Here is a 23759-nt window from a genome sequence, read left to right as displayed (position 1 = left end):
AAAGTTCAGGATTTAAATTGATACAATTATTAGTTTAGGATTTAAATTGATACAACCCTAGGGGGTTTAAATTGATATTTGCGCAAAATAGCAATATTTTTGTCAACCTCATTCCTCTCACACGAGAACTATCCATATTCATTCTCTCTCTTCTTTTCCCTCCTTTCTCTCTTCTTTTCCATCTTCTCTCACTGTCTCTCTCTTCTTTTCCCTCATTTCCTTTATTTTCCATCTTCTCTCACCGTTTCTCTTTTCTTGTCCCCGCTTCTCTTATCATCTCTCTCTCTTTTCTTGTCTCCTTCCACCGACTACCGTCACCACCATTGTCGTGCTATTGCACCGTCTGCCGTTGTTCTTTTCTTCTTCTTCTTCTTAAAATCAACCATAACCGATAGGCTAACTGGGTGGATGGTCGGTTGGTGTTACCAACCTCTTGAAAATCGTCAGAAACCGACGTGTCGGTGGTCGGTGATAGTTTTAGCCTAAAATTGACATCGAATGATGAACAACCCTACTATTAATCGAAACCGATGTGTCAGTGGTCGGCGATAGTTTTAGCCTAAAATTGACATCGAATGATGAACATCCCTATTGTTAATCATTCTATCAAATTGTATTTTTGTAGTTTAGTCAACATATCAACAATTTTTTATGTTATTGGGAAGTGGGGAATATTTATCACAAAAGTATCAATTTCCTTTATGAAGTTCTTGTCGATCTTGATATGTTTTGTCCTATCACATTGAACTAGATTGGGATAAAAAGATGATGTCCTTGTTGCAGTCAACTTGTATAGGTGTTTTTTGAAAAACTTTCAACTTTTCATGTAGCCTTTTTATACATATTCCTTCACAGATACCATGGGCTAAAGCCTGAAATTCTACTTCTCCATTGCTTCTAACCACAACATTTTGTGTTTTGCTTCACCTACTTACTAAATTACCACCTACAAAGGAACAAAGGAACAATAGCTAAACATAGATATTCTATCCATTGTACTTCTTTCCCAATCAGCATTAGTATAAACTAGGAAGCACGGACAAATGTCCGACAATGACGCGTTTCTGACAAGCAATTTCGTTTCCTTTTTTTTTTTTTTAATCAATTGGACATGCCAAGGAATGCTGAAGGACACGTTTTGATTTTTGATTTTTTAGTTGGTTGAAGTAAGCCCAAGTCCACTTTTGGGCCATCGGATGTTGGAGAGCTCCGATTGACGTCTGCAATTATTAGGACGATGACGGCTTGCAGCGGCAGATCAACGGTGAAGGGATGGAGATTGAACGAAATTGGGGAGAGAGTAGAATAGGGGGAGAGGGGAGAACAAAATCGAGGGAGGGGGAGGGGGAAGATAAGAACGATGGCTGAATGGAGAATGAGATGTTAGGGTTCTTTTTTGTTTTAATGTGGCTGCACAAGGGAAAATAAGATATTAGGGTTTTTCTGATACTAGGGTTTTTCTATTTTAGTGTTTGTTGGGACTTTTAATGTGAGTTTTTATAGGTTGTTGGGCTTTTGTCTTATTTAGTTTTAGTGGGCAATAATTTATTGGTTTCATGCACCATTAACATTTCAAACTAAATTGAACTTTTTTTAAGCAACTTAATAAACGACATATTTGTAGTTAGTTTTCATTCACAATTTCTTATAATTATTTTTAATAGTTTGTAAAAAATAAAATTGAAGTATTTTGGGTTTTATCTTTTAATATTATTTAAAAAATAACAAATATGATGTGGCCCCAACGTGTTGTGTCCCACATTCCTAGAAATTGGAGTGTTGTTGTCCATGTCATGTCGCGTGTCCGTGTTCGTACTTCTTAGAAGGGGTTTGGCTAACGAACATGAGTTGAGTTGAGTTGGTAAAATATACCAACTTAATGTTTGGCCCACCAACTTTAAATGTTGGCGGAGATGAGTTGGTATATTTTACCAACTTACCCCAACTCACCTCAACTCTCTGCTCTTCTAATGTTTTTAATGGCTCCACCCAGTGACTACTGCTGCCGCACTCTGGGAATCAACTTCGGCAACTACCTTCGATGACAACTTTGGCGACCAACTCTGATACCACCTTCGCATGACCAACTTCGACAACCAATTCCGAGCTCCAAAAACCACCTCCGACAGCAAACTCCGATGACCAATGCCAACAACCACCATTGTGCAACCAACTCTAGGCTCCCATAACCACCTCCGACTACAAACTTAAGCAAAAATTACCTTCGATGATAAACTTCAACGATCACTTTCGCACGAGCAACTCTGACAACCAACTCTGGGCTCTGACATCCACTTCTGACGACAAACTCCGTTGACCAACTCCAATACTACCTCCATACGACCAATTTTGGCCTCCAACAACCACCTTCGACTACAAATCCAACGAAAACCATCTTTGATGATCAACTTCGACAACCATCTTCGTGCCGCCAACTTCATTGACCAACTTTGGGCTTCGAAAACCACCTCCAGCAACAAACTCCGACAACCAACTCCAATACCACCTTTATATGACCAACTTCGGGCTCCAAATACAAACTTCAGCGAAAATCATCTTTGATAATCAACTTCGACAACCACCCCTGACTATTCTAGAACCGATTACTATTAAAGTATGTTGTAGGGTTGATTATATAAATAATAGTATTTTATGTACATTAAGTGTAATATTTATATGTAGACATTTGTAAAATATATTTTTATTTGGTTGAGTTCATATGTCAAATGAATGTCAAGAATATTTGGAAAAGTATGTATGCAATTGAAAAGTACGTAACAAATAACAAAAAAAGAACCCATAAAATGGAGATTTTTTTACCGGAACATTTTCTGGCAAGAATTAGTGAAAAATAGAGATTTGTTCTCTGATGGTCCTCCAAATTTGGAGGAATTGAAAGTGGGATCGTTGAAGAAATATGGTGGCATTTCATTGGCCCCTAAGATGAAGGGGAGGATTCAATAAAAAAAAAAAAAAAAAATCATGACAGAGAATATCGAGCAATAACATGAAAGAAAGAAAGAAAGAAAGAAAGAAAAACTTTGAAAAAATAAAAAGAAAAAAATTGTAATCCATATTTTATTCAAACAAAGATGGGTAGAATTTTTGAATAAAAAAGTTTCAAAACAAAAATAGTAATCACAAAAACATATTATTTAGAGTTAAAAAACCTGTACCAGATACCCCAGACACATGAACTTAACTTTACACCCCAAACGCAGACATATGAACTCAGACTAAATAAATCTGCATCCCAAATACAAACATATGAATTCCACAGAAATATAAATTCCATACATCATATCTCAAGTCATCTCCCCAAACAGCCCTTTAGAGTATAAATATGATGTGCTTTTTAAACACTATACCTGGATCATGAAAAATTCTGTGATGAAAATTTATGGGATTTAGCTTTAAATAGGATTTTCCCTCTTAATCTATCAATTATTCACAGGAGGAAAGCAGAGAACAAATTGGTAGGAAGTTCAAAAGTGCAATTATGGAAGAAGTTACTCTCCAAATTGAAGTGGATATATATTGCATCTTCCTGAAAAGTAGAACTTTCTGTTTAAAGATGAATATGTTTTATGCACCCTACTTATATCATGTGAATCACAGGCCTGCGGAGTTCTTCATGCTGTTGAACCATTAAATTCATTTCTGGCCTCCCTTTGCAAGTTTACTATTAATTTTCCGAGTGAAGTGGAAAAAAAGAGGTATTTAGTTCTATATAAACCTATGTATCGATTTTAATTTTCTTTCTCAGTTCTCCCCTACTCCCATCATAATTAGCATATATTTCATATTTTGAAATTGAAAACATCTCTGTTCCTAATAACAATAGACATGGTTGAGATCAAGATTGAAGTTTAAAGTAAGATGTTTCCCTTTTAATTTGTTCTAATAGTTTTCTTTATCATTAGCTTATATTTGATATGTCCCTTTTGTTAGGCTGCTGGGTCGGGTTTTCTCCTACCACGGCCCCTTGGTTGTTCTTTTGTAACCTTGTCTTGGCCTTTTCTAATATGCTCCTCAGTTCTTATATTTTTTTAAAAAAAAAAAAAGAAAGAAAGAATGAAATCAAGTTTAGGGTTTAGATCAAGGTCGAATTTGAGGTTGGGATTATAATAGGGAGGGATGCATGATTATAATCTTAAGAAATTAAGATAATGGTTAGGGCAGTGACGGGAATGTGAAATGCATAATAATAATAATAATAATAATAATAATAGTAATTAATAACTGAAGAAGGGAGAATGAAAAAATTACTATTGAACTATAGGAGTTAGGTATTAGACTATGCCTCTCGATTTTTCAACTTGAGCATACCCTTAAATTTATTAAATTGCTTCAATTAAACCTTACCAATATGACGAGCATGTGTATAATGTATCATCTTGGTCTTCCCAAAAGATTATGTAAACACTTAGGACGTTTGATAATGTTCCCGTTTCCTGTTTCCTGTTTCTGTTTCTCATTTTTTTAGGAAACTGACTTATTTGATAACTGTTTCCATTTCTTATTTCTAAACTTTGAGAAACATTTCCAAAAATGGGTCTAAATTTGAGAAACTATAAAAAGTAGCTTCTCCTTGTTCCGTTTCTATTTATATAATTCCGTTCCAAATATGAAACAAAAATCAAATCTACTCAATTTTTTTTTTCTTTTTTGATAAGAAGATCAACTTTCATTGAGAAAAAAATTGAAAGAATACAAGGACATACAAAAACATAAGCTCCTAGAAGCCACCCCCAAAGAAAGAGTTTCCAACTAAGCATAATGTTACCTGAAGAATAATTACAAAAAAGCTTCAAAGCTGAAGCCTAAAGCGACACATGAAACCTTAGTAAGGACCAAATCTCACTTGGGTCCTTCTCAAGACCTCTAAACACCCCTTTGTTCATTTCTCCCCAAACATTCCACAACATAGCACACACCCCCCAAACCACAACAAACGATCTTTCTCTCTGAAAGGCGGATGGAGGATGAACTCCTCGACCGTCGATCCAATATCTCTTTGGCTTGCTAACTGGACATCAAACTCCTACAAATAGCAAGTCCATACAAACCTCGTAAATTGACCGTCCCAGAAAAGTTGATCTAGGTTTTCCTCTACCTTCTGACAGAGAATACAACAGAAAGGATCCGTTAGCGTGGATCCTTCTTAGCTGTAATGATCTGAGTTCAGGAGGAGTACATGAAAGAACCGATATCACATCCGAATGAGAGAGATCCTGAGGGCATGACAGTATGGTTAAGAAAGGTTTAAAAGAATTAAAACTTACTTCCTATACCAACAAGGTGCATCTTCCTTTTCGGTGGCTCAATCATAGAAACTCCAAAGTTAAGCGTGCTTACTTGGAGCAATCCTATGTTTGGTGACCTCCTAGGATATTTCCTAGGATGCATGCGAGTGCGGACAAAACATGCTGGAAGGACCAGTGTTGGTTTGTGGAGACAACTTTTACTTCTAGAAGCATTCAAGGCACGTAAGGACGACATAGCCAGGTCGCAGGGGAATGCCGGGGCCATCAGGTGCCGAATCCGGATTCAATAACTTCATTGGCAATGAGGACTCGATTAAGAATCTGTTTATCAGCCACAAAAGCACCTGGAGTTCCTGCAATAGTCGAGGGGAGCACTTTTCTCAAATGATTTGCAAGAACCTAAGCCAGGATCTTGTAGACACGAGCGATAAGACTAATGGGCCTAAACTCCTTAACCCTATTAGCATTCTCCTTTTTAGGGATCAGACACACAAAGGTTTCCACCATAGTCTTATTCAGGATGACTCTTTGGTAAAACTTTTGAACACACCTTCCAACTCCGCCTTAAGCAAATCCCATTTATCTTGGAAAAAGGTCATAGAAAAACCATCTAGACCCGAGGACTTACTTCTGTCACACCCAAAGACCACCTGCCTAATTTCTTCCAAGGTAAAGGGGTCACCAACTCCTCATCCTCAGCGGTTGAGATGGCATATCTGCCTGTTGGTCGCTAGGTGCACCCAGTTGTCCTTTGGCTCCATGGTTGTGCATTTAAATTCCAATTAATGCAGTTTATTTTTATTTCTTTCTTTTCTATATTAATTTCCTAGATTTCTTTTATATTTCTTTATTTTCCTTATTAATTTTCTATATTTATATGTTAATTTAATTTTAGATTTTAAAATTTTCAATATTTAGATTTTTATATTTAAATATTTTTTAATTTTGAAATTTGCAATACACATGTTTATTATTTTAAATTTTAAATTTTTTTATTTTTAATACATTCGAAACTGATTTGAATTTATGATATATAAGTTTTGTTCATTAAGACATTCATTTAGCTTCACTTAAATATTTTATAACCACGATATTTACATAAGAATAATTAAGTTTGAGTTGAAATAATTTAAGACGAATTAATTAAGTGAAAAATAATATTGCATATCAAATTTGAGTAACATTTGAAAGATAAAAACAATAGTTGTATTATTCTTGTTAATTTTGTATTGGAACCTATTTGTATTTAATAATGTAAATATTTAATAATTATTTTTTTTATTTTAATACATGTTTTATATTTTTGATTTTACATAATTAAATTATATTTAAACTATAAAATAAGAGGACAGGTATTGGAAAAAAATTCAAGAAACGAGAAACGAGACTTGGTTGTTTCTGTTTCTTTTTTTCAAGAAACAAGAAATAGAAATAGTTGTCAAACATATTTCCGTTTCTAGTTCTTAAGAAATAATAAACATGAAACGAGAAACAGGAATGTTATCAAACGGGCCCTTAATAGCCAATGGCTATTAAATATAGGTATTTTTACATAATTTGACATTTGAGGTTTCTCAGTCTGAATTGTCGAGCATTATTTTTACAATCATTTTGTACTTTGAAACTAAGGTGGCTCTTTATTATATGTATGTTCCTGCATACGGGTACGTACAGATGGACTGATGCACACCCTTGAGAATCCATGATCTTTGATTTTAACGACAAAACTGTTGTCATTTGAAAGTGTTATCCTGCTAAAACCAATATTTTTGCAGCATCCTACAGTCTCCTAATTCAAAACGATTGGAGCCCTTCACTGATCAAAGGGATACTGTCGTCCTTACACCCAAGAATGTGCAGGTTTATGTCGACTTTCCACATTCATTTGCTCTCATAGATTACCTTTTTTCATATTTATTTTCAGTTGTAATTAAATTATGCCTCCCATACTGAGTCTCTAAGTGTTATCTGATAGTTATAATTTAGTTGGTTCTCATAGTTTTGCAATTCAGGCCTTGAGGACTCTCTTCAATATTGCTCACCGATTGCACAATGTGTTGGGTCCATCTTGGGTGTTGGTACGTTCACTTTTTTCACTTCTTGTAATTAGATAAAGATTATGATAATAAGTGTTAATTTTAGGTCTTGGATACTCTTGCGGCTCTAGATCGAGCAATTCACTCGCCACATGCCATGACACAGGTATTCTTTTTGATGTATGATTGAGTATCCTCTTTTTCCCCTATGAAATGAAATGAGGGTTGATGTATTTGAACAGGATTGGTTTATAGGCTGCATAACAATATCCTTTTTTTACTAGGAAACAACACTTTTCATTGAGAGAATGGAAAGAGATTAGTGCTCAAACATACTAGACTCTAAAAGGAGTATGAAGGAAAATGCCAAAAAGAAAACAGTAAAAACATAACTGTAGTAGAGAAACATTAACTTCTAAGATTATCAAGGCTCAATAAAAGCAATCTTTCTTCAATAAATATCTTGAATTGAAATTCTTGCGAACTTCTTGGGTAGGGAGTACGATGAAGAAGTTTAATTGAGCCAAATCAACATCTAGCATAAGGTGAAAGAGTAGAATTCTGAAAAATGTGCCGATTCCTTTCGATCCTTAGCTTAGAAAGGATGACTTTGTTTAAGGTTCCTCCCTTGCTATGTATGGTTATGAAATAATTGCTTTGTGCTAGAAGGCCCCCTTTTTGCTTTGTATCCCCCTCAATGCACAAGAATTCTTTCAACATTCTCAAGCCCTTTATTCTATGGAGACAGATTGTGGTGCTTCAATGCCAACTAATTTAGGTATTATACTTGTCTGAGGAAATAAATTTGATTAAAAATGCAAGCTAATTTGGTTAAAATCTCTCCTATCCATTTTTTTTGGTTTGGAAGGAATGAAAGGATCTTTTATGATAAGTCTCTTCCTTGGGTTGATCGTTTTGGTTTAACTCGCCTAAGTTTCATCTTGGTATTCCCATTCCAAGCATTTTGCAATTTGTTTTATTTGGGATCTATGTCTTATGTAAATTGCCTTTATGATGTAGTAGGATTAGGGTATTATGATCAAATCCTTAATTGATTAGGATTTGGATCAGTTTCCATGATGGATTAGAATTAGGATTAGTTTCCTTGGTTTAGTAGGATTAGGATTAGTTTCTTTGATTAATTAGGAATAGGATTAGTTTGCATTCCAATTCTTTATGAATATAGTGATTGTCTTCTTATATTGACAACTTTTGATCATTAATAAAATTCTTATTTGGTATAGATCACTTTATGTTGCCTACATAATTTTTATTGTATTCTTAAATTTTATGCTTTGTGTTTTCATTATATTTCTTAGCATGAGTGTCTTTATATTATTTCAATGATTTATTTATTTATTATTATTGTTGTTAAATACCAACTAATTTTAGAGAGGCAGGATGCTTGTTCATTGTGTTCCTCATGTACGCAATCAAGAGTCCTTTTGCGGCTTATGGGTCTGGTCATTAGACAATTCTAATAATACACCATTGTCATCGTGTTCCTTAGGCAGTTATGATGACTAATTTGATCAACTAATCATTTGTACCAAAATATATGCAAAACCACATATACACCAATAATTCAAGTGGAAGACCCATACAAATTTTATTGGAATGTCATTGCTCTTTAGAACCATTTAGTCTTTTGAATTAAACTAGGCGGCTCTGTCTCCATATGCCGGCTCTCTGTTTTTCTTGATCACCTGTTCATTCATCCAGTGACATACCAGTTCAGTAGTTTGTATTGATTCATTTGTTGCTTTTAGCCCATTTGTTGCCTTTTATGCGTATAGGAGGTATCAACTACTGTCCCAAAGCTTACAAGGGAATCATCTGGACAATACAGTGACTTTCACATTCTTTCTTCTTTAAATTCTCAGGTAAGTTCTTAGTAAACATAAAGTTGTGCCGCTGTTCTTAAGTTTCGTGAAACAGGAAGAAACAATGAACCAAAGCATTTCTTGAAAAAGAATGCATCTGAGGGAATTGTTTCCAAAGCAGCCCACTGAATACCCATTTTATTGTGTGCTCCTAATTAACATTTGTCCTTCTTTTTGAAGCTATTTGAGAGCTCAGCTCTGATGCACATATCTGCAGTGAATTCCCTTCTTTCAGCATTATGTCAGCTTTCTCATCAGTATCTAACCAGTGGTTCAAGTGGTTTTGGATTAGCTTCAAGCCAGAAAATTGGTAGCATCAATTTTTCGGTGGAAAGGATGATATGTATCCTTGTCAATAATCTTCACAGTAGGTTTTCTATTTATTTATTATTATTTTTAAACATATTTGTCCACTTTCAATTTTATGTTTATTTAGTGCAAGTTTGTTGACTGCCTCAGTTATGTTAGTTTGTGTGCTAAACTCATATTGAAACATGTTTAAAATAGGAGCTGCGTCTTTATAATGCCATGTTATATTGTGAATCTCATATCACATCCTTAAAAATATTGATTCCGTTCTTTCTTTAAATTTGAGTTGTACAATGATTACAATAGTTTCCTCCAATTTACATGAACGCATTGTACTTTATGTTTACGTGATCATTGAAGTTGTAAGAAATTATTTCTTTTGTGTGTGGTTAATTGGTTATGTATTCACATGTTATGTGACAGTTTTCACATGCATTTCTATATTCTCTATTCATAACCCATTTTAACGGTTTAGAGTGTTTGGTAGAACTGACTATTTATTAATTTATATGAAATTACTTTTCAATTTTCTCTAGGTGCAAAATTCCTAGCTGCCTTTGAAATCAACTTTCCTTAGAATCTACCACCTCCTGTAACCAAATTTAAAAAGTTCCATTTGTATCTTTTATATATTGTGCTTTTTGCATCTCTTTCCCTCCTATTTCATCTTTATATATATGTATTTTTTTGTATTTAAACTAGAACAAAATTTCAAAATTTTGTCTCCGTCTCAAAAAAAACTAGAACAAAAATTTGATTGATTCAATTTTGTTTTTGTAACAATTGGTTTTCTCTGCTTTTTCCATTAATTTATTTACAGTGTACATTTTTCATTTTATAATATGTGGGGTAGGGGAATTGATTCTCTAACTTTGTGGTTGATAATATAAGTACTATGCCAATTGAGCTATGCTAATTTTGGCCAACAAAATAATTTGTAATTTAAATCACATAACATTTTAAACAATTATCAAATATAAAAATATCTGAAATAATATCATTAATTTGGTAATTATAACTAAATCACATAAATTTAGTGATTTGCCAAACAGCATCTGTTTTTTCCATGTTTAAAATTGGAAGGTATCAAACATTAATTTACTTCATATTACAACTACTTTTGCTAAAAGAACAATTGTTAGCAATTATTTTAATTAACACAAGCATCCCAAACTAAAATCCTTTAGCCTTTTAATCCCAAACTAAGCCTTTAGCCTTAGAAGAAGGCTAAAAAGTGCATACTTTCCTAATTTTTTTTATGGTGTTTGGCTACTTAGTCAAAAGTGATCACGGACACAAACATACATTAAAGTGCATTTTAGAGGGAGCAACTAAATAGTGCCTTTTTCTAATCTCTCTCTCTCCCTCTATATATATATAAAATATTTCTCCCGAAATTCATTGCGAACTCTTATAATGTTCTGATTTTCACATAGTGAATGTGAATCTATTGTATGTTTTATAATAGGGGTTGAACCACTATGGGATCAAATCGTTGGCCATTTTGTTGAGGTAACAACATCATGCTTGCTTTGATTCCCATTTTTGCATTAGTTCCATTTTAACACTTCCCTAGAATGTATTTGCAGCTTGCCAATAACTCCAATCAGCATGTACGCAATATAGCACTTGATGCTTTGGACCAGTCGATCTGCTCAGTGTTAGGTTCAGAGCCGTTTCTAGATTTCACCTCACCTAATCATCATACCTCTTTGAAGGTGGTCAGAATTCTCGCCCTGGTCTTTTCTGTATCGTATTGAAAGTGAGAGAAAGCTAACTTTGATTTGGGTCCATTTGAGTGTCTGTTTTAGATCGAAGACAAGGTTGAAAAGCTGAGGTCACTGGAGTGTTCTGTTATATCTCCTCTGCAATCTTTATATTCTTCTTCTCAAAGCATTGATGTCTGCTCAGGATCTTTAAAGATTCTTCTGCATGTTTTAGAGGTAACTTATGCTACTAACTGTAGTTTTATGACTTCTCTCTCTTTCATGTATTGATGTCCGCCTAAGTTCATAATATTTTATTTGAAAAACTCAGAGACATGGAGAAAAATTACACTACAGCTGGCCAAATATTCTTGAGCTGTTAAGGTTAGTATCACTGATTATTTTAATTTCAACTACCTAAGCATCGTGCTATCATGTTTGGCTGATCCTCTCTAACTTCTGGTATTTTAAAGGTCTGTTGCAGATGCTTCTGAGAAAGACCTTGTTGCTCTTGGTTTTCAGGTTAGGAAATGATTTAACATTTGATAACTATTAAGAACACATCTTCAATATTTTACAGATCAATCTGCCGCTTCCTAATTCTACTATTCAGTTCATTATAGAAATCTTTTGTATAGTTTTAATGTAATTCCTTTGGCTTTTCTTTTGTTATTTCATTTACATCAATGAAGTATACAAATACATAAAAAATGGCCTTTCTGTTCAGTTGTGGATATCTTTCGTGTGTACAATATGAGTAATTGATCATACCTTGAGTTCAAGTTGATCTTGGAGAAGGTTGTTGCTTCATGCAACTCATCCACACTTTCTTCACGCGGGCATTGGATATTTATTAGGAATGGTTCTGAGTACAATGCGCAATGATCCACAAAAATGTTAAGGTTCATTGTTTTCCGTAATAAGCACTACAGGGTTGGAGAAGATTCTAGTGCTTGGTTCTACCACCCCAGCGAGCAATATTTTCTATTACGAATATTAAATCTCAATTTTCATGGAAGTTATGGATAACAACGCTGCTTAAATTTGGGCCAACACCTAAACTACCTAAGAAATAAATTATAATTCTTTGTTCGAGTTTCTCCTTTGAGCACTATTATCTTTTCATTCTATCCATGGAAATTTTGTATTTTTTTTTAATTATTTAAAAAAAAAAAACTTGGAAAGGGAAGGAAATACGCTTAAACTAACAGATGACTGCCAAGGAAATCCTTGAAGACTCAAAAAGTGCTCACTCAGAAGATTCCTCATTGTTAAGAATTTGATGATGATTTTGTTTTCTGCATTCATTAATTTTACTTTAGGCAACTGTATTTGCGTTTGATGCATTACTATCATTTGCATCCATCTGCTATTAATGTTTCTATACCAAATCCATGTTTATGTCCATCTGGTGCATTGAAAGGTGTAATCCATGCCCATCTGCTTTTACAGACTGTAGTTATCTTCCAATTGCTTAATTTTATTTCTGGAAAGTTGCATGTTTGAAGTTTTTTTATGACAGCTGAATAGTAGTAATCCTGTGTATTTCATGACAGCTGAATATTATAATTTGTGTTTCCTTTTAGAGTCTACGTGTGATTTTGAATGATGGACTTTCCAGCATACCACAGGAGTGCCTCCACGTGTAAGAGGATTTCTACTCGGAATTCTTATTCATTTAAATAGTTTCCTTATTTCACTCTGTTCTCTTCTCTATGGACCATGTTATGTCTACACTCTTCACATGTGTTCACCCAGCTATAATTTTCACAATTAAGACTTTTCTTCGAAGAATTGTGCTTAGTTCTTAATTTTGATATGTATTTATGCTCTTATTCATGATGATCTTCTGCCCTGGTACAGTAATTATTTTCTTGCATCAAGATGCTTTATTAGCCTTTGCCTCCTATTTTTCCGGAATGTAGAATATTTAGCATCCTTGTTCCTTCAGAAGTAAAACAAATCTGAAATCCGTTTGTCTTAACTGGAATCACTTGCTGGTGTTTGCCCACAAGGACCCAATTTGACGCAGGAGCTATCTCCTCTAGCTGATCTGCACATGCATAAAAACAAAAGCCAAAACTTGAGCTGCTAATGTCATGATTATACATTTCTTTGTATAGTCAGAGACAATCTTACTTTGATATCAATTTGGATATTGCAGATGTGTTGATGTGACGGGAGCATACAGTGCTCAAAAAACAGAGTTAAATATAAGCTTAACAGCAATAGGGCTTTTGTGGACTATAACCGATTTTATTGTGAAGAGGCTTTTACATGATCATGTGGGCGAGAAGGAAGCAAGTAGCCTCCCTGGTAAATACATAAATGGTTTCTAGCTTCTATCATTAGCTGTTTGAAGTGCTAACCCTTTTCTGTTACTAAAATGACCTGAAAAACAGACGTGGCTTTTGCCCCAAAACAATTTAATGATGAAAGGTGTGAAGAACAGATAGTTGAGGTGTCCAGTCACACTGATACCTCTCCATTCACAAACATGATTGATAGTAACAAGTTACTGTTTTCCGTTTTCTCACTGCTTCATAAGCTTGGAGCTGATGATAGGCCAGAGGTAGAATAATATGGAACTATATGCCCCCGTGCCCTTCATTTTGTCAATCTTGATGGGTTATATGTAGAATTATCTATGATTCCTAGGAATTATATGTTCAATGTCGGCACATTTGTTTGCCTCCAGGTTCGAAATTCGGCTATTAGGACACTCTTCCAGAGTCTTGGAAGTCACGGTCAAAAGCTTTCAGGAAGAATTTGGGGGACATGTATTTGGGATTACGTTTTTCCCATCTTAGACCATGCTTCCCACATGGTAACTTTTATGTGATAACATGATTAATCTTTTACCTTTCTCTGATCTTTCTGCTGATGGCCTTTGAACTTCTTGTTAAGGCTGCAACCTCATCCAAAGATGAATGGCAAGGGAAAGAACTGGGAACTCACGGTGGAAAGGCGGTTCATATGCTTATACATCACTCGTCTGTATTAATCTTGATCTTTGCCAAAATATAATCACTTATGTTCTATTATGTTACTTCCCTGACTTTTAAAAACGATGAAACTATTGTATATTATCTTCTCATACTACATGCATTTGCAGTCGTAATACTGCTCAAAAACAGTGGGACGAAACGCTGGTCCTGGTGCTTTCTGGAATAGCACGTATTTTACGGTCTTTTTTTCCATTCCTCAGAAGCTTAACAAACTTTTGGTCTGGTAGGTCAATGGTGAATGTTTTTGCTTGATTTCATAAATTTTCTTATTTACTTGTTTGTATATCTGTCATATCGTTTTAACACATCTTTAGTTGCTTTTTGATGGTGGTTTATTGAACGTTTCCTGCTTCTCATTCTGCAGGATGGGAATCTTTGCTTCTTTTTGTGAAGAATAGCATTCTAAATGGTAGTAAAGAGGTGGCGCTTGCAGCAATAAATTGTCTACAAACAACAGTTGTTTCCCATTCTCCTAAGGTAATCAACATTGATCAGAGAAAGTTTCTTTCATATGCAGGTTTCTGTTAGCTTATACTGAACAAAATTCATATCGACTCTCCAGATAAATGATAATATATGACCTGCATCTTTTCTCTTTAACTTGTGGAACAGGGAAACTTGCCAATGACTTACCTTGTTTCAGTACTTAATGTGTATGAGCTTGTTCTTCAAAAGTCACCACACTACAGTGGTACTGCTGCTAGCAAAGTGAAGCAGGAAATTTTGCATGGTCTTGGTAATGATTTACTTTTGATGAATATCTAAAACCATATTTCACATATATATCTCCTATTGACAAAAATGTTTGAAATAATTCCTAAACCATTGTGTAAGGAACTTCCTTACAATATAGGTATTATTGAATAGAAAACTTACCTTACGGCAATACACTCCTGACTCCCCTTCTCTCTATGAGAAGATTCTACTAAGCAAAAAGTTGAAAAAATAACAGACTCCCTGCCTGCTGATATACTCGACTTCCCCTACAGCATTCCCTTGCCACCTCATGATCTCCACTGACCAATTACAACTCTCCTTTCATATTCCTCACTCCTATGCACTAACTACCTTCCACGATTACTTTTTTTACCCCTCCTACTATGCACTACTATATAGTTTTCCGTGCTTAATGTTAACATGTCTATATCTGTCAAATTGCTTGCAGGAGAACTATACGTGCAAGCACAAATGATGTTTGACAACCAGATGTACACACAACTGCTCTCAGTTGTTGATTTGGCCATTAAGCAAGCAATAATAACTAACGAGAACTTTGAAACTGAATTTGTAAGTTTAGGGTAGTGTTAAGTTATTTTTGTTTTTACTCTTCATTCATATGTTCCATCATTTTCAATTTTAGGGTAGTGTATATATCCCCAACGTGATTGTTAAAGTGAAGAATTTAATGATATTGCTTGGAAACATGATGATTCAGTTTAAGACAGGAGGATTAAGATTGTGTAAGATGAGATTCTATGTTTTGGAGCTAGAGGTTAGCCTGGATGAATTGAAATATTAAAGTTAATCATTCTAGAAATAAAAGGAAGGAAATTACATTATCCTTGTCCAATCAAAGTGTCTGACTCCGAACTTTAGCTTCAAAATAAAATTTCTTTCAACAGACACTCATAACATTATCATTGTTCAACCAAAGCAGGTCTTCGACTAATCTTACGGGACAATCCGCCTGGTCATACAATATCTTGGTGTCAAAGAAATGCGTGTTGGTCACCTACCAAATGTTGTAGAGTTAAGCAGGTTGTCCCGTGATCAGTCAAGGTATATGCAAGCTGACTTGGACACTAACAAACACTTCTACATATGGGATTGAGATTGAAACCAATTATATGGAGTGGAGTTTGATTGAGCATCATGAATGAAACTATGACATATTCACGGTTCAAGCATCCAAATAATAAATTTCCAAATCTTGAAGGGGCTAGAATATGCAGATGAGTGGGAGTCTAAATTAAAGTGTTCCAGATTAGAATTATGTTGTTGATTTTGATGCAAAATTTGTACTCCCTCCATTCACATGGAAGTGACTCTTGTAGTTGTAGCCATCTGGGTTAATTTTCTGTAATACTTGTGAAAAGTTCCTACAGGACGTAAGAACATGATAGCAGTCTGTTGATTTCCTTAAAAATTCGCTGAGACATACTCTCTTTCTCCAGGGACATGTACCCCCTGAGCTACGAACAATCCTGGAGATATTACCACTTTTACGTCCAACTGATGCTATCTCTTCCATGTGGCTGATTCTGCTGCGTGAATTCTTGCAATATCTTCCAAGATCAGGTTCTCCCTCAATCCAAGAAAATGATGCTGATCAAACAAGCACTAGTTATCTTGTTCAAGGTATATTGACATTTGTTTGGTGCAATTCCTAGGTTTATCCATGACCTCTTATAAGTTGTGTATTTGCATTTATTTCAGCCAATCAAGGGAGGTTAAGGGATGAAAGGCATTCTAGAACTGCTTCTGCGACCTCAAACCATGAAGCTTCTCAGTCTGTCTCTCCAGGATCAGCAGCCGCACCAGTTGGCATTCAGAATGTTCTGTTTGCCGAAAAGCTGGTTCCTGCTTTGGTTGAGCTTTTCCTTCATGCGCCAATGGTTGAAAAATGTATTATATGCCCTGAAATTATCCAGAGTCTTGGAAGGTACAGATTTTTACACTTTTTTACTCAATTTTCTGAAAATGTGGTGTGGTAGCATGTAGGTAAGTTTGCTGGAAGATAGGCGTGAGTCCATTTTGTGAATTAGGGGTGGAAATGGTTTGGTTCGGTGGTCAAACTGAGCCGAACCGAATTTTTTAAAATATGAAATCGAACCGAACCGAACCGAACCGAACCAATATGCAGTTCGGTTTGGTTTCAAATTCGGTTTTGGCATTTTAAAAAAATCCATGTTATATATTTTTTTAATTAAAAATGGTTCGGTTCGGTTTGGTTTTAAATTCGGTTATTAAAAGTGGTTCGGTTTTAAATTCGGTTTTATTCTTTTTTTAAATATATAAATAAATATATATATATATATNATATATATATATATATATTAGTTAAAAACGGTTTGGTTCGGTTTCAAATTCGGTTTTCGAAAGTGAAACTGAACCGAACCGAATTAATTCAGTTTCAAAATTTCTTCAAACCGGATCGAACCACATTTTTGGGTTTCACTGAGTTTTCGGTTCGGTTTTGGCATTTGAATGGCCACCCTTACTGTGAATATGAGAAGTAACGCATGTTAGGAACGAAGAAACATGGACATGGGACTGGAATATGGCTTGTCACCAGACTTGTATTAATCATCTAATGCTTTGTCAAAATATTTGAAAAATGTCTGAGCGAACTCAACTTTATTGGAAATGATTTTACTTTTCATGGACAGAAATTTAAAGTAAATAGTGCTTAAATGCTTCAAACCAAGTTTGACGTTTTACTTCTTAATTTAGGGGAAAAAATCAATTTATACCCCAAAACTTCGGAGGTTGTATCAATTAAAACTTCGAACTAATAATTGTAGTAATTTAAACCTAAACATTTATAAGTGAATCAACTTAGACCCTCCGATAGGGATTTATAATCTTTTTCAGTTGATTTCATTTTAAAAGCATCTCAAAAGCCTCCTGATATAAGTATTGTTCTTAAAAAATTTCACCTAAGTGACAAAAAAATATTATCACATAATTCTTCCTAAATGAGTAGAGCAAAGAGGAAGACAAGAAGATAAAAAATTATTCACAATAATGAAAAACCCCCTACCATCCATTTGATTCTAACCATTTTCTCTAATGTTATGTTAATTGTTGCATTTAAAAAGTCTTATACATGCATAAAAGTCATTTATTAATAACTTCAAAATGGAATTCAAATGGAGGGTGAATTATAATTAATTAAAATTTACTATTCTTTCATCATTGTTAAAATTAATTTTACAATTTTACTTCATAATTTATTTTAAATTAATTTAAATTACTACATTTCTTTACAATGATATTTGAACAAAAGTCTAGCGAGTGAAAAGGTATTTTTTCGTTCTTTTTATTTTAGTTTGTGATACATTTCTTTACAATGATAAACAACAGAGTACTTTGTCTTTTAGGTGTATGACAACAAGAAGAGAGCACCCCGATGGTGCCCTTTGGAGATTGGCTGTTGAAGGTTTTAACCAGATACTTTCTGATGACGTGCAAAACTTAACTATGAATGCTCTACCAGAGACATGTACTAGCAAACCAGCAAGAACTCGAATATGGAAGGAAGTTGCGGATGTTTATGAAATTTTCCTTGTGGGATATTGTGGACGAGCTCTATCCAGTTCACTCCCATCTGTGTCAGTGAAAGCTAATGAGAGTCTCGAGATGACTCTATTGAACATTCTGGGTGACAAGATTCTTAAATCTCCACTTGATGCACCTTATGATGTAATTTTCTCAAGCTGCCTTGAGTAGTGCAATCTCATTGGTTTTCTTTTCAAGTGCATTGACAAGATTCTTGCTATAGACGATTGATATCGACTCCAACAGAACAGGATATTCAAATAATTTGTAGTTATTTCCTTTAACATGAATTTTACTGCTAATGCCTGCACATACACACATTATTGTGGATTACATGCATGCCTGTGATGATTTCCTTGGTAATATATACCCAATCGACCTCGTTGCCCACATCTATCCTTTCTAATTTGAGACCTTTTCCATCAGCATATTGGTTCCAGCACACTTTTCTTAATATTTCATTTTGATTCACTAATTAATAGCCCATCGTTTTCTTCTACCAGATTTTTTAATATTATATAATTATTCATTTAATTTTTGTGGTTAGTGTTTGACTATGTGGAATTGGGTGCTCTATTGTTCATAGTTAATAAAGAGCTTCTCACTAGATACGAGAACCTTCATGTCATTTGTTAGACACTGAATTTATTTACAATATCATCTTATAAAGCATCCTTGACAGTTGCTCATTTCTTTATAATTTACTAATTTTCTATCAACTTCCAACATCATAATTCATAGGTTATCCAAAGATTAGTTTCCACATTGGACCGATGTGCATCACGAACTTGCTCATTGCCTGTTGAGACTGTAGAGCTAATGCCCATCCATTGTAGCAGATTTTCCTTGACCTGTTTGCATAAGTTGTTTTCTTTGAGCAGGTATTCTGTCATATGTTTCAGGAGGAGAATAAAGCATTCTCCTGTTTCCTAAGTTACAGAACTAATATTTTCCTGTTATCAGCTATGACAATGGAGATGATAAATGGAGCTCTACAAGATGTGAAGTCAGCAAAATTTCAATCTTGTTACTCATGACGAGATGCCAATCCATCTTGAACCGGTTCCCGATTGATGAGAATTACTTAGGTGCGCAATTTTATTTGCTTTTCTCAGGAGTAACTAAAAATGATTATCTTTTTATGTTCTTGGTGAATGTTGAGTTATTCTTCACTATTCCCTTTGAATTTTACTATTACAAGCAGGTGAACGTCCATTGCCTACAGCAAGGCTTGATGAAATTATTTATATCCTTCAAGAACTAGCCCGTCTCAAAATCCATTACGACACTGCCTCAGTTCTTCCTTTGCCTTCACATTTAAATATTGACTCGAACAAGGAGAATCATGATCGACGTCCTCACCTACTCATTTTATTTCCTTCCTTCTGCGAGCTTGTCATCTCAAGGTAAACAAAAATAGCCGTATCTTGAAAGAAACAATAATCACAATCCAGTTTAGATATTGTTTAAGATTAAGAGTCCATAGTAGTATAGTACTGGAGAAAAGTCGTTTGGCAATGTCAATAACTTTAAACTTTAAACTTGATATCTTTGTTTTGGACTTGAAAATGTGATAGTTAATTATATTAAAATGCCTGTCCAGTAGACGGTCAATATTAGAAATGGAAAGAACGGAGTCTTCAATAATCATATGCAGTGGCATAAGAAAAAAGCAAGAAACGCTTTGACATTGCACATTCTAGTTAAGATATACATATAATATAGAAAGTAGTGGTGGATAATGATGTAGTAAATGAAAGAGGAACATAGGATGCAGAAGCCTGAATAAACAAAAGAAATTTGTTTGAGTTGATTCTCACAAACAGTGTTTTAAAAAGCCTTTTCGAACGTGCACATAGGCTTAAGCCTCAGAAGACTATCACGCTTAATTGCGCCTTAAGCTTTGTAAACTGAGCTTTGATCTGCAGCAAATTATTCAATGTAAAGTTACTATTGCATTCAATGTTAAGTTACTATGTTCTATTTGTTTCTTTCTCTCCTTGAAATGGGAAATGTTAAAGTGAAGAACAACGTATGCATGGATACACTACCTGATGATAATAACTTCTATCTTACTATCCCTTTTTTTATCCATTTATTTATTTATTTTTCTCTCTTTTGGGTGGACAGAGAAGCAAGGGTGAGGGAGTTAGTCCAGGTACTGCTTAAACTCATCACCACGGAATTGACTCTGGATAAGGTTAGCTTAGCCAATTGAGTCGTCAAAGAATAATTTTGTTCATGTTCTTCGTACTATTCTTATAGAGTAGCTTGCTATGAGTGTGTATGTAAAAAGTAGTTGTGATTCCAGTTATATTTGAAACACCTTGTTCAAGCTGACTGCTTTTGTGAAAAGTGGCATTTATTTCTCTTTTCCATAACTCTAGGTTTTATTGATGTTATTCTTGTAATTTTTAGTTTTTAGGCTTAAAAGTGTAATATTTATTTTACTTTTCTCATACCTCCAAAGTTGATTTGGTCCTTCACTACATATGAACATATGTTTTTGTTTCTGTTGATAAATATTTGTATTGTTATTAAATTTGCAGTGCTTTAAATGAGTTTGTATTGGAGTGGTTTTGCAATTAAAAGGCTAAATAATAAAGGAACACAGCGATGAATCACCCAAGTTTCAGCCCTTAGGATAAGTAATTCCGACATTACGATTGTGCGGTGCCCTTTTTATATTATGAATCAGGTTAAACTTTTATTTAGTCTTGATTTCAAATACATTTAGAAATCTAAGTAATCAAACATATTTATATGGATGTATATATGACTAATTATAACTTAGATAATTAGCATACTAACTTAGGTGATCGGTTTAAATTAACAAAGGAAATAAATAACATAATGTGAGTGGGCACAATGCATTCACAGTTCTATAAAGCTAGCTTAATTCTATAAAGCTAGTCCATCCTTGTAGGGTATGTGTTGAACTAAATGACTTAGAGATTTTTAACTCATAATAAAAAGACGAAATAATTTCTTCATTTATAGATAAATCATAAGGACAAAACGAATAAAAGTACAATAAAAATCAGCAAAGAAAGAAAAAAAATCAACTTTCTTCCGTCCTTACAACAATGTTTTTACTCTCTTAAAATGCTATCTTGGCTTGATTTAGCCTCTTTCAAGAGAATCAAGCTTACAATTCTCTCATCGGGATGTGGATGATCTAAAAGCCTTAACTTCATATGAACTTTCAAAAAAGGATCTAAAGGCCTTAACTTCATGTGAACTTTCATTTTTGAGGTCTAAAATCATTTCTCTCTAGAGGTAGCATGAAAATTATCTGAGGATTGAATTTTCCAAATGGATAGATTAAATGGCTTTATACAAACTTCAAAGGAGTGAGTAGTTGTCGAAATTGATGCTCCAAATTGAGCTAGGAAAATTCAGAGCGAACTAACAACTCAAGACCCAAAATCAACAAATTTGTTCTAGTTGTGAAAATCCCGTTCTACCTAATCAAGGCATAATGTAGCTACATTGGATTTTTGCCTATGGACGATGCAGTCGCATCCAGGCAGAAATCTAGTTAAAGAAAAAAAATGCTAGAATAACCCAAAGTGCATTTAAGCATGCAATCACTAGTTTTGACTCAATTAGGATTAATCGAGGACCTTTATTTATCATTATTATTTTGTTTTTGAGAAGAGACTAATCGGAGACTTAAATGACTCATTTTCTACCCAATGATGACATGGTTTAACCAAAACTTTCTAATAAAAAGCATACAAATATGACATGCATCATATATATGCATAATTTATACTTCCAAATACTCTCAAATGAACAATATAGTTTTCTTCTTGTCCATGTTTGTTGCACATTCAATGACTTGTCCTCAAAATTTGTCTGACATCTTACTTTCTAACATGCTTTTAGTCATATTAAGTATTGTTATGTTTTTGGAGTCAATGAGATTGTCATAGGAAGATGAATTCCATTTTCTGTACAAAAATTCTTGTGTTAATTTAAGACATTTATGTAATAACCACATTTTTTTTTTCAACGAGAGTTTTAAATTCTTAAACATGACGGACAGGTTAGATTTTTACTTAACACAATGAACCTTGGTTTTTTTTTTAGCCAAAATCATCAATAAATAATAAGAAACAATTATTCTTACCAAAATATTTTGATTTGATCGATCCATGAATTAACTCTAGTGATCTTCTTGCTCGTGAAGAAAATTCTTGTGGAACACTCTCCCTTGATTACTTGTCATAAAAAAAAAAAAAAAAAAAGAGTACGGAGAATCATTTATCAACATAAATTTCGTAAATATCTTAGATTTTGAATTACTTCAATAAAAGCTTTTAAATTAAATTTTGGACTAATTTAACATTTTTACCATTATTTTAAAAATTTTGAAATATTTAATTCTTTTTTTAATAACCTCATCTTCGAATTTTAACTTTGTTTTTGTTATGTATTACTTTCGATTGATATTCATTTAATGTATCATATTTCAAATTTCATAATTTATATAAAACAAGGAAAAAAAAAAGGAGAGAAATGTGTAAAGACTATGCATACAAAAAAATAAAAATTAAATTCTAACCGTTATGCATTCACACACAAAAAAAAAAAAAATTAACCCTATATCTCTATTTTTTTTTATTTTTTTATTTTTTTCAAATAAACCATTTTTATTAATTTTTTAAAATACAATATTGATATTATTAACCCTAAGAACAACTATTGACATTTACCAACTGAATTTGGGATATAATTTCTTCCATTTTTAGAATGAATAAGTCATGATGGATATCCATACTTTTCAATTCACAACCCATGAGGCTTTATCCATACGACATTTAGATATTATATGGTCTTAGTTGACACTTCAATATTTAAGTAAAGACAATTTGAAGTTAAAAGGATTCTTTTGGATAAAGCTAGTGAAATTATATCTTAAATATTTAATAATATTGTATGGTTGAGGTAAGTGTTAACGAAAGCATTTATAAGAACAAAGCTTCTAAAATCTATACGAAGTTATGATATTTTGCAAGAATATTTATAGATTTTTTAAGGGAATAGTTTATTACAATTAGTTTATGTGCCAGGAGTCGAATATACTTCGTTTGCAAATTATTGGTTGGGGAGCTCCAGGATAGCATACTAAGATATATATAGGTGTTAAAATGTGATTTTATATATATTTGATTCTCCATCAATTTTTAGATATCTTGAATGTATTTGCTTATCTAATTATTAATAATGAGACAAAATTTTCAATATTAAAAAAGAAATTAAT

General features: G+C 33.7%; 1 protein-coding gene across 3 annotated transcripts in view; it reads left to right on the top strand.

Moving 5' to 3' along the window:
* LOC120071257 (protein MON2 homolog) overlaps positions 1-21003 on the top strand; it is a 59773-nt gene extending 38770 nt beyond the window's left edge. For all 3 annotated transcript variants that reach the window (XM_039023417.1, XM_039023416.1, XM_039023418.1), the window contains 27 exons: positions 3619-3716; positions 7043-7127; positions 7280-7345; positions 7410-7469; positions 9100-9186; positions 9367-9553; positions 10964-11007; positions 11085-11213; positions 11307-11438; positions 11533-11585; positions 11675-11723; positions 12788-12846; positions 13366-13517; positions 13604-13773; positions 13900-14028; positions 14109-14194; positions 14317-14432; positions 14574-14686; positions 14822-14945; positions 15375-15496; positions 16384-16567; positions 16646-16871; positions 18313-18634; positions 19232-19371; positions 19454-19578; positions 19695-19896; positions 20621-21003. In XM_039023417.1, coding sequence (XP_038879345.1) covers positions 3619-3716; positions 7043-7127; positions 7280-7345; positions 7410-7469; positions 9100-9186; positions 9367-9553; positions 10964-11007; positions 11085-11213; positions 11307-11438; positions 11533-11585; positions 11675-11723; positions 12788-12846; positions 13366-13517; positions 13604-13773; positions 13900-14028; positions 14109-14194; positions 14317-14432; positions 14574-14686; positions 14822-14945; positions 15375-15496; positions 16384-16567; positions 16646-16871; positions 18313-18634; positions 19232-19371; positions 19454-19578; positions 19695-19896; positions 20621-20708 — 3348 coding nt within the window. In that variant the 3' untranslated portion in view covers positions 20709-21003. The remainder of the gene's footprint in view (positions 1-3618; positions 3717-7042; positions 7128-7279; positions 7346-7409; positions 7470-9099; positions 9187-9366; positions 9554-10963; positions 11008-11084; positions 11214-11306; positions 11439-11532; positions 11586-11674; positions 11724-12787; positions 12847-13365; positions 13518-13603; positions 13774-13899; positions 14029-14108; positions 14195-14316; positions 14433-14573; positions 14687-14821; positions 14946-15374; positions 15497-16383; positions 16568-16645; positions 16872-18312; positions 18635-19231; positions 19372-19453; positions 19579-19694; positions 19897-20620) is intronic.
* The last annotated feature ends 2756 nt before the right edge of the window (positions 21004-23759 follow it).

The sequence above is a fragment of the Benincasa hispida genome, chromosome 2 (assembly GCF_009727055.1).
Source record: "Benincasa hispida cultivar B227 chromosome 2, ASM972705v1, whole genome shotgun sequence".
NCBI classification, from domain to species: Eukaryota; Viridiplantae; Streptophyta; class Magnoliopsida; order Cucurbitales; family Cucurbitaceae; genus Benincasa; species Benincasa hispida.
The sequence above is the reverse complement of the archived record's forward strand: the minus strand, read 5'-3'. Positions and strand labels throughout refer to the sequence as shown.